This window comes from Cydia strobilella, chromosome 7, assembly GCF_947568885.1.
Source record: "Cydia strobilella chromosome 7, ilCydStro3.1, whole genome shotgun sequence".
Taxonomy (NCBI): Eukaryota; Metazoa; Arthropoda; class Insecta; order Lepidoptera; family Tortricidae; genus Cydia; species Cydia strobilella.
The window spans coordinates 14935708-14947467 of NC_086047.1; the positions used below are offsets into that span (position 1 = coordinate 14935708).

At 38.2% G+C, this 11760-nt stretch overlaps 2 protein-coding genes across 2 annotated transcripts in view; both read left to right on the forward strand.

The window, feature by feature from the left end:
* The window catches only part of LOC134743223 (uncharacterized), a 281924-nt gene that overhangs the window by 221618 nt on the left and 48546 nt on the right, over window positions 1–11760 (forward strand). The gene's annotated exons all lie outside the window — the stretch shown is intronic.
* LOC134743203 (deoxyribose-phosphate aldolase) lies at window positions 5980–10881 on the forward strand. The gene is made up of 6 exons (XM_063676582.1): window positions 5980–6161; window positions 6237–6430; window positions 7028–7187; window positions 7989–8218; window positions 8855–9001; window positions 9998–10881. Exons 1-6 carry the CDS (start codon window positions 6137–6139, stop codon window positions 10178–10180), a joined length of 939 nt encoding a protein of 312 aa, XP_063532652.1. The 5' UTR covers window positions 5980–6136; the 3' UTR covers window positions 10181–10881.

Consider the following 11760-nt stretch of genomic DNA (forward strand, 5'->3'; position numbering starts at 1 on the left):
GTACGGACACATTTGTGCCGTCAACGGCTTACAACAATACTAAAGCGCAATAAAAAACAAATCTAGGCCCACTTCTCAGGTAGCATTTTCATTTAAATGTTACTGTCCAATTACTACAATCATGTAGGTATCTTAATGACTTGACATTACTATCTCATATATCATTGAAATTAAATTTATCTAGTGTGCTTCTCTGATACTTTGATTTATCTCTGTCCACTGTAATAAGTCAAGTTTGACTCTCCTTAGAAAGTTAGGTACACCTGGGACAAGAGAAATAAAATCAATTGATTTATTTGACACTAACAATCAGTACATGTAGGTATGCATAGCATAGCATGATGTGAATATCTACTTTCTAATTTATCAAGAAGTATTTTGACTATCATATTATTTTCAACAGAATTTAATAGGGTACATCTGTAGGTATGTAAAATTTCAATCCGTTTTGAGTCATACCTCATTAGTTAATTTGTGAATCTTATGTCGCTCTAGACAATTTCTTCACTATCAGTGTCTGTCGGGGTTCATAACATAGCTTTTTTGTCAGTCACTCAGTAATAAGTGCCATAGCAAGTGAACTTTAAGGCAATTTAGAAACTGATCATTTAGTACTTAAGTTTCATTACTTATTAATTTAGATCAAGCAATTGACTTAACAACAAAAATTCATTTAACTTTTGAATGTCACTACTTGTAATAGCCTCCCCGAAGCTACTCGTGAACTATCTAACCCATGAAGCAATGATAACAACACCAAACAGCCTCGGCCGCAGACTGAAAGATGCAGCGATTAATGCCTCATCCCTAAACTAATATTTCAAACAAATTATATTGAAACAAGCATTCAAATATTAGACTTTACAAATTTACTAGGTATTGACTTTTAGCACTTCCAGCCAAATGAGATTAAATTACATAGTCTATGAGTATCAATAATGAATTAACTCAATGTTACACTATACTACAAGTATTTACACTTGTTTATTAGTATTAACAGACTTGAAACTCAAGCAACTTTGCGACGCACAACTGTAAAGTAGTTAGAAAATCTGTCCGTCATCTCTCATAAAGTTTATAAACCACAAATGGTACTGGAAAGGTCCAAGGATCCAATCAATCCTAAATCTCAGCACACTTCACCATTTTGTCGCGACGCTCTCATAATGAACACTATAGACAAGCAAATATACTAGACTACCATAATAGTCCAGAACTCCGCGACAATAGGAATAAATGGTATTGTATGTGAGTGTTGAGGAGTGGTTAGTCCTACCTCACAGTCCAGTTGTAGTCTTGATAATCTGCTTCGCTCATCTGCCTTATGCACCATCTGTGGTTAAAAGGGTTTATATGAAATGACGCATCACTAAGTGTCTACCACTAAGTATGAGAGTTTAAACCTCTATCTTTTATGTCTATATGTTTCTAAGGATGATGGCATCTTCCATCAATCATAAATAAGTGTCAAATGATATCTATTAGCTACTATAACATGTATGAGTACCATCTCACTAGACCGGATGAAGGCTACCAAGTGCCATAGCTGCACATTTACAATCATAAGGGGGGCGCCTGGCGGCCGAAGCCGCCACCCTTTCGTGCTGATAAAGGAATACATAGCGACCGTAGTCACCTCTGCACTCCTGCACAAGATAAAGGAGAACCTAGCAGCCAAAACCACAGAACTCCTAGAGCCGGCCACACTGACGAAGGAGACGCCAGCAGCCGAAGCCACCTCTCTCCTACATAATCTATAAATTACCTAGTCCGCCTTACCTAAGATGGGCTCCAAAGAACTTCCACGACCTTCATCGTGAACTCATAGGTACAAACTTACTGGATCCACGGATTACCGCGTGGCAACCAGCAAGATGGCTATTAAGTTATAAATCAAGATAATTGTACAATAGTATAAGACAATAGGTACAAAGCAGTAAACACTTAGCTTTCAGGTAAACCAGCCCATGTGGTCACCGACTCTGCGCGTCGCCTTTCTTGGCTTCTTGATAATAACACTTGATAGCACACATTATATCAGATCACATTATTAGATCTATCTTCTTCTTCTTCTAATGAGAGAATGGCCGGTTATTACCCAAATATGAACTTTTGTCTCATCGAAATGTTAAACCATAGACAATATCTTATTTAAACTTCACGACACTGTCGAACCGATCCGACTTGACTCGATCGGATCGACTGTCGCGACACGAGTTGTTTATGTTGGGTATAAGGAGCCCGCACTTAACTCTCCTTGCCATCTCCGACTGGCGAACTGCCGTTAGGGAGATGTCTGGCAAGGTTAGGGACTGGATGCATCGCTGAGACCAGGCGGCCGAGTATTCGTCCTCTGCGAAGACCCTCAGCTGCCCCTCAGCGAAAACCGGTTTACCCTTGAATTTAGGTGGCCGGGCTCCCACGATGTTCTTTCTCGCCTCCACCACGATTGCTTGGTGCAACCCGCGGAGAATGGCGTGGGATGTTTCAGCGGAGATCTTACCCGACTTTGCGTCCGTGATGACGATCGTCAGGTCAGATGCCGCTGCTTGTGCGTACGACGCTTTCGGTTGGCTGGGGCTCACTAGTCGCTGCTTTTTGTTATCTCCTTGCGGGGAGAAGGACTCTTCTCGCGTCCTTTTAGCAGCGGCTCGTGCGAACTTGCCTGGCCGTCGTTTGGGTGGAACTGCAGGCGGAACAGCAGGGCTACTGGCCGACCTTCCTGCCTTAGGGGGTAGGATGGAACCTTTCCCCTTCGGCGGAGGCTTGCCAGCAGCATCCTGCTTGTTCGGCGCCGGTTCGGGTGCCGGCTTCTTGGGCCTGCGGTCCACTACCTGCCAGTCCAGGAATGTGTTTGGGCCAGTCTGCTCCCCAGATGAACTAGGTTGCTGACCAGCCGGGTGGTTTGCTTGACGCACTGTCTCTGGGACAGCTTGTCTCGCATGTGTGGCTTCACCATTAGCGATGAACGCTGCTGGATCAGCTTGGGGGTTTTCGTTCGACCTGTTATCCATAGTTCGTACGTTTATCTTCATCCTCATCGGCTCCCACTTTACAAGGGCCCACAACATTGGGAACGCTTACCGGCACATATAAAAGGTGCTTTCAGTCGTTAGGACACCGACTCGGGTATAGAAGTGAGAAGTTGGCTAGTTGCGCGACATCGGAAATTTGTGAAGGTGGGACGTAGGGTCGCCCAGGTCAGACGCCCTCCGCCCGAATCACCTAAACGAATCTCCTCAGCATGGCCTTTCACCACCACATCAGCAGCCGAAACTACCTCTGCGGCCCTCCCACTTCTTGCCGTGAGCCCACCTACGGTACCTCACTAGACCATTTCCCGGACTGTGGCTAGTAGCCCGGGCCACCGTTTCGCCCGAAATTCGGGCCGAAGCAGACGTGTTGCCACGCGGGTTGGCAATGGCTCAATCGCCAGGATCCCGTCATCCTTGCTTACGGCGCTCAACTGTGCAGGTCCTAGCACAGGTGGGTTGTGTGTAGGTTGTCAGCAGTAACCCACTCCTGCTGACAACACCAGTGTGGATGTTAGCCGTGACTAGAAAGAGGCACGAATGCCAGTCGCTAGTGACGTTGCCCAGGGTGGACCAGAGGAGACAGACGGACCTTTGGGCGGGCCGAAGCCCACCCAAACTTCCCCCTGTCTCCCGCTCGGGGAGGTCATCACACCACACCACCCCTTATGTGTAGAGTATGTACCTACTTCATATAACTGTGCTGACATTCTAACCAAGCCATTAGAGCCTGTTAAGTTTAAAAATGTTTGTGAACTAATCTACAATTAAGGGGGAATGTTAAATAATAGTCTGTAAAACGTTAAAAACATTTTATTTTGATAATTGTAGTATTTGTAGTTCGTTTCTGAACGCAACCTATTGAAAGAATCCTCTGAAAGAATCCTGTAGAATCTGCCTGTCATTCTGTCTCCGCTTTCTTCAATGTACACGAAATAATGTGTTTCATATAAAATAAATAAGTATTCAAGTATTAAAAACCTCTGATTTATTATTTAAAAAACCTCTCAGGGACAGGATGTGGTGTCTTCTCAGAGGACCTGAACATACACATCATAAAATCCCTTGGTGAACACAATACGGTATTCCAAGCTGAATGTGTAGGAATAATAGAAGCTTGCAATGCTATTACAAGACGACAAGTGAAACACGAAACCATACTAATACTGTCAGACAGTAAATCGGTACTACAAGCGCTATGCAGCGACAAACTTACTTCAGAGCTTATACTTGAATGTCATCGGAGTCTCACTGAAGTGAGCAAAGAAGGCAACAAAGTAACAGTACAATGGATAAAGGGGCATAGTGGATCAAGAGGAAACGATGCAGCGGATGAACTGGCCAGGAAAGGTTCAGAAACACATGGACCCGAGCCAATCATGCCCCTACCAATATCCTACATACACAACCAGCTAGAACAACATCACAGACAACTGCACAACAAGTACTAGAATGAAATGAAGACATGCAGGCAAACCAAAGAAATTCTACCGAAACTGAACCACAAGCTTACCAAAATATTACTGAAAACACCAAGAATTCAACTACGTAAAAAAGTAGGATTAATAACAGGACATAACACACTAAACAAACACCTACATAATATGACAGCCCCATGTGCAGAGCGTGCATGGCAGAAGAAGAAACAACAAAACATATTCTCCTAGACTGTAAACAGGTAGAAGTATATAGGAGCAAATACCTAGGGAATCCATGCACACTAAAGGAGGCAACTAGCAACCTGAAGACTTTGCTCGGCTTCGTGGAGGAGCTGGGGTGGTTAGAGTAGCGCTACCTCGTTTCACGCAAAATAGGCACATTGGATGTTGAGTTGCGGAAAATGCCCAGCAATACTAACTAACTAAAACGTAAAAGTTTCAGTTTGGCTATATTTGTTTTTAATCTAGCTAACCACTGGTTTTTTTATTAAGCTGGGCTAAAATTTGTACAATTTACCTCTTATTAGTAGTTCACATTCAACATAAAAAAAATATCAGAAGTCGTATCCATACTAATGTAGCCCTGGTAAAAAAGTGTTAGTAATATTTTTTTCGATTTTTGTCACAGTGTTATGCAGTTTTCTAATAAAAAAAGGCATTGTATTTATAAATTTTTGTAATGTTATTTAATGTAGTTGTAAAACCTACAAATTGTAATTTGAATAACTTTAGGAACTTGGTATTATGAAACAATGTACGAAGGTCATCTTTCTACTTTAGCTTTCAAGTGCCATATTAATCGACTCATTTTTTTTTTTAAATCGGAAGTTTTGTTACTAAAGTCGGTGAAAATACATATTTTATGAGGCATTCTGCAAAATAAATATATAATTTGAAACGCTTGATTAATAAATGATAACAAAACAAGATTTGAAAGATTACTCAGTTTTTGACTGATGTTTTACGTGACAGATTTCAGATCCAACTTTGACATGCTTGTAATGTATAAAAGATTTATGCAAAGGTATAATTTTATTACCTTTCCTTGTATATACATGTGTAATACTGTCAATAAAATTATTTTTCTTTGAAATAGTGCTTTTATTTTGTATTTCTAGACTCTTCTATATAAAAATCCGGAAAACTTTTGCTCGGCCTAGGTTAAATGAGGACTAGCGAATTGCACATATATCGAAAATATATGTTTGTCAACGTAATTAATAGCCTATCTCATACTTATTATAGCGCCATGCGTTTTATGTGTAACCTTCATACAAAAATAAACAATAATCGTCAAATTTGTAACAGCCGCCAATTTTTTATTGACCACCCGTCAGACTACGTCAGACCCTCTGACACTTAAGCATTTTCGCGCAAAATGGCGCCGCCACTTGACAGCTTTTTGATGTAACAGTGCTGCCACCCGAAGGGTTAACTGTTCGTTTTGGAACGCTTTATTTATGTGACAGTTGACAGTAACACAAGTGACAGTTTGAAGATAAATCTTATCTTTGTTTCCTTCCTTTAACTTGTTGTATTCTTATCACAGAATTTTATTGATAACTTTATCACTTTAAGCGATAGTTATTATTACATCAATTACCGAAGATATACCATACTAAGTTTTAGTCGGTAAATTACTTACTCAGCCACAAAGTTATAATAATGGTACAAGTAGTACAAAGTTTTGGTAAGTTTTAAAGTATCTTTATCACTATTCCTCGTTCTAAATATGGAAGATTTTAATCATAAAATTAAATTCCAGATCCTTCCATGTTCAAAAATATCCATATAAATAGAAATAGCGTGGATATTCAAGTTAAAACAATTTTGGGTAAAAACCCGGTGACCAGCACTGAGAACCTGAATGCTTGGCTACTTAAAGCTATCACCGTTATAGACTTGACTACTTTAGCCGGCGACGACACTGCATCTAACGTATCGAGACTCTGTATAAAGGTTTGTGCCAATAGCTCATAATAATAGTTTTATACCTACTTTAAACTAATACTACAGTTAAACTTCAATAGAGTACCTAAACTTATTATTTTTCACAAGGATGATAGTAAGCCCTTTATGACCCTCACAGCTGTAAAACCTTTCTACAGTTAAATATAAAAGTTCTAGTAAAGTACCTTATTGCAAAAAAAAGTAATAAATGAACTAATAGGTAGGTACTTTTACATTTAAAATTATACATTTTAATGGTTTGTTAATGTCCGCTATGTCCAGTAGGTAAGTAAATAATTTTACAAATTGAAGCAATACCAATGAGCCATTTTTACGGTCCGTACCCAAAGGGTAAAAACGGGACCCTATTAATAAGACTCCTCTGTCCGACTGTATGTCTGTCACTGTCACCAGGCTGTATCTCATGAACCGTTATAGCTAGACAGTTGAAATCAAAAATACTAAAAAGTACGGAACCCTCGGTGGGTAAGTCCGAGTCGCACTTGTCTGGTTTTTTATAATGGGTCTGACAGATTGGTCAAAAAGTAAGATTAAAATCACAGAAACAATATTTAAAATTATACTTGGTTTTTATTCTTTTTCTAGGCTGCCCATCCCTTATCAGCAAAATTAATCAGTGATTTGGGTCTCAGTGAGGATGAGAAGGTGCGCACAGCTGCAGTATGTGTATACCCCAACAGAGTTTCTGATGCATACAGCACACTCAAACGCATGGGCTTGACGGATGAAATACAAGTAGCTTCTGGTAAGTTCCTTACCAAAACAACATTTTAATTCAAACTTTGCTCAAACATTTCTTTTAAGACTTTACACTGTTTCAATTAATTTTATTTAATAATTCCAAAGTATTTCATTGGCATGTTTCTTTTATCATTCTCTAGAGTTCAGTACATCTACTTAAGAGATGCTGTATAGTCCTTAATCATCATCTGCCTCGCTTTATCCCGGCTCATGGGAGCCTGGGGTCTGCTTGATCCTGAGAATTTTACATACAAACTAAAATTTTGACACAAAATCACATTATCAAAAAAACACATTAAAAAAAACCGGACCATCGGATCATGGATCCGGGTATGTCCTTAAACTATATCCAAAAGAGAGGTATGGGCACTGAGAATGTCATCTTACATTGTGTGGTAGGGCACAGCATACGGAATGTCATTCCAGATCTAGAGCAGAGCCCAACTGGGGAAGTTAGTGGACCCTACTCATAGTGTTGTGTTCCTGCTGGTGAGTAAGGTTGCCAGAGCTCAACGAAGGTGCAGAGTGTTAGGGTCGGCAACGCGCATGTAACACCTCTGGAGTTGAAGGCGTCCATAGGCTACGGAGACTGCTTAACATCAGGCGGGCCCGTATGCTTGTTTGCCACTGAACTTATACAAAAAAAATCTTTAAAAACGAATCATAACCTAACCTTAGTGTTATTTTGTTCCAGTTTCTACTATTACAGACTAGTTATGAGACTTGTGAGAAAAAACTAGTATTTTGCTTACAATTTTTGTACACAATTTTCCAATATTCTTACTAAAAAAATATATTATTCCAGTTGCCACTGGCTTCCCATCTGGTTTATATCCTCTGCAACCGAGGCTCCTGGAAATCAGAAAAGCTGTAGGTGATGGAGCAACCGAAATTGATGTTGTTCTGGACCGCAGTCTCGTACTGACAGGGAAATGGGACGTCCTGTATAATGAGGTGGCACAGATGCGGAAGGAATGTGGGACGGCTCACCTTAAGGTCATACTTGGTGTAGGGGAACTAGGGACATATGAAAATGTAAGTAATATATAGACTAAACTTCTCATGATTTGGACACCTTATTATTTACTAAATGTAATACTCATACTCATTTATTTATAATATTCTTAAAATATTACATGTCAACATCAGAAAATAAATTATTATCATCACATAATTGAGAATAATAAGAAAATTATGTCTAGAATTAAAATTATAGGTATTTAGGTAAACTATATTGTGTACGCCGAGAGGCAAAACATGAAGGACTACTTTGTACACTATAAATAACATCTCCATAATACTTTACTCATGTTTGACAAATAAATTATCTTTATCTTTATAATAAATAATTATGTTCATTAAATTAAAATTACATTAGAAATAATAGGTCAAGATTAAAATATCATGTCATGTTAGTACCTACATAGGTAGTTATAGTTTGGTAATAATTAAATAGTTATTGCATTTGTCAATGTCGAATAATTGCATTACAGTATAAAAAGTTCTATCAGTAAGCCATTTTTTAAGTTTGTTAATAAACATATTCGTACTATCTAATATTTTGATAAGAATATTTTAATATACAAGTATCAACTGTAAACTAACTAAGCTAGTTTTGTACTATGGGTTAATTATTGACCTGTCATTTAAGAAACTTAAAATTGCCTACAGGTGTACAAAGCTTCTATGGTATCCATGATGGCCGGTGCCGACTTTATAAAGACCTCCACTGGAAACGAAGCAGTGAACGCGACCCTACCAGTAGGGCTGGTCATGTGCAGGGCCATAAGGAAGTTCTACCAAATGACGGGGCACAAGGTACGTGAATTCAGCTTGTTACTATACCTACCGAATAGGGTTGTTTCCACATGTTGAATTTTATAACTGAATCTAGTTAAATAGATAAAAAATAAGCAATTTATCACAATAAATTTAAAAATTAATAAATATATGTTCGTTTCAAAAAAAATGTTAACTTCCAAATAGGAAACAAAAAAATGATACAATTCGATTCCTTACATTTACGCAATATTTCACTGACAAAATCGCAATTTCCTTAATTTAAATAGCGACACATCTGACGTCACGATGTAATGCCAATTTGTTAGAAGCGTTTCGTCAGTAAAGTGCGGGTGCCAGACTTTGACCATCATTTGTGACTTTTGTATTGCTTTAAGACAATGGATCCCATACAGACATTTGATCCTCAAAACAAACCTGATCGACTGATGCCATTAATAAAAATTACTATTGCCATTAATATTAATTAAACCCTATTACAACGTTTTTGTTTTCTCCCTTTAATCCTTTGACCGCCAAAGACGTAAACTGACGCGCGCGGCTGCAGCCCAATATCAACCAAAAAATGAATAAATATACGTAAAACAATAGTAGATTGTTAACCAAGGGATGAAAGGCACTCATTTCTACTAATAGTCCCAGGCTGAAATGATGCCTTTCACCCTAGTTAAACACTCTACTTTTCATTTCGAATACGAGGAAAGTAAAATGCATGTGTTTTTTTTTAAACATGACCAAGTATACATTTTTATAGCATTTATTGAGGGTACTTTTAATTAACAATTTAGGCAAAAGTATCGTTATTTATGGAATGGAGAGTCAAATATCAGAATGAAAATTGTATAATAAATCCACTTAAACACAAATTTCAATTGCTTATCGTAAAAAAATTACGAAAATCGTACTTCGAACGTAAAGTGCTCTAGTGCAGACACGTATCATTTTCTACACACCTTTTAAAACAACAATGACCCTCTTTCAGAGCATGAGACATGAAAAATAATTTGCCTCCAGGTGGGCCTGAAGCCAGCAGGCGGCATCAAGACGGGCCGCGACGCTGTCAACTGGTTAGTACTAGTGTACACCGAGCTCGGACCTGAGTGGTTGGACCCCAAGCTCTTCCGCATAGGCGCATCCAGCGTTCTCGACGATATTGTCAACCATCTTCAAAATAACGCTGTGGAATTTAAACAATGATTCCAAACGTAAAGGAACACTCGCCAAAACTAATAGCTTAGTACCCCTGTATACAAATTGTATGTATGCAGGGGTGCTAAGCTAATAGTTTTGCTGACTGTACAAATACTGGCTTCCGTGCATGACAGCTATATTAGCCACCTAAAAATAAGTTGGAATTTGGACTTTTTTGCATCTGTTATGTATGGTGGAGCAGTATGTATAGTAAGTGAGTAGTAGGTGACCGTTAAGGGAGCACGAACATTTGTTGCGTAAACATTGTATTTTTATATAAAAATTTTAGACGTTTTAGTCAAGGGCAAATGCAATGAAATTAAGAATAACCATCTTATTTTAGTATCAAATAGCTAGTGATATAGCCGAGGGATCTGACGAGCAATATTTTAAACAGAAGTATATTTTCAGAGTAAAAACCCCCGCTATATCCATTTCTTCCATCGCAAGTTTAGTGCGGCGCGTCATATCTTTTGTTTCCTTCTAATTTCATGGCTTTAAACCCCCTCTTAAGTAAGTTAGGCTATATATGAACACGAATCAGCGCCTTGCAAATCGTACACGCAAAGTGTTATTTAGATGATTGCGAGGCATCTTTGGCACAAAACAAAATATTCAATGTAATGTGAATATTTTTAATTTTAAGAAATGTTTGTTAGAATTTATTTTCTTGGAAGTGCTAATGCCATAGTTACAAAAATAAAACAAGTGTCGAAATATATTTTATTTTATTTGTGGTTTTATAAAATTATAAAATAACGTAACGCGTTAACAAACAATTACTTATCATAAGTAAACATTAAATTAGATTAGATTTGTTTATTTCACGATTATGATCTATTTTATTTATTACAATATGACACCGATACCTTAATACTATAACGAGAGGTATGTTATACTTAGGTACATAATAATCTAAACATAATTTATAATCTAAAATTAAATTATAAATCACATTGAAAAATTACTCTAAACGCATAATACAGTTCTCATTAATATCAAGACTATTTAAATCAGTACGGTTTCACTCACTATTGTTTTTAATCGCTTTTGGCGACATGTTTCGGATTCGTCGGGAATCCTTCCTCAGGCACGAAGTACAACCGCCGCGGACACTAGGAAGGATTCCCGACGAATCCGAAACATGTCGCGAAAAGCGATTAAAAATAATAGTGAGTGATACCGTACTGATTTAAACATTTTGAAATACTTATGTTTCACGATAGTTTAATTTCGATTAATATCAAGACTATTTTATTCCATGTGAAATTTAAGCTTCTTGCATACAAATCTAGGGAAGAAACTTTTAGTCGTACCTACCAAAACTATGTCAATGTCAGGGTTTCAACACTGTGACAACTGTTACCTCACAATGACAATTCACTGTACATTGCTAGTCCAACTAGTAAATAATTCAGGTCCTCACTACAAAAAGTGTCAGGTGTCAGTATCAATTGTCAATGTGGTGAAATGGGCGCGTGAAAGACTTTGATTTGGGAAAGCTTTTGTCACTATAGGTACCTATTAGTAATTAAAAAAGGCACAGACAAATTAGATTACAACTGCTTAGTGGCTCGCAGGTAAAC

What these genes read in the sequence shown, in the direction of transcription:
- LOC134743203 (XM_063676582.1), top strand. Translation starts at nt 6,137, where the DNA reads ATGGTACAAGTAGTACAAAGTTTTG. An exon ending in TATCGAGACTCTGTATAAAG is followed by an intron (nt 6,431 to 7,027) that starts GTTTGTGCCAAT and finishes TTCTTTTTCTAG; the next exon opens with GCTGCCCATCCCTTATCAGC. An exon ending in AACTAGGGACATATGAAAAT is followed by an intron (nt 8,219 to 8,854) that starts GTAAGTAATATA and finishes AATTGCCTACAG; the next exon opens with GTGTACAAAGCTTCTATGGT.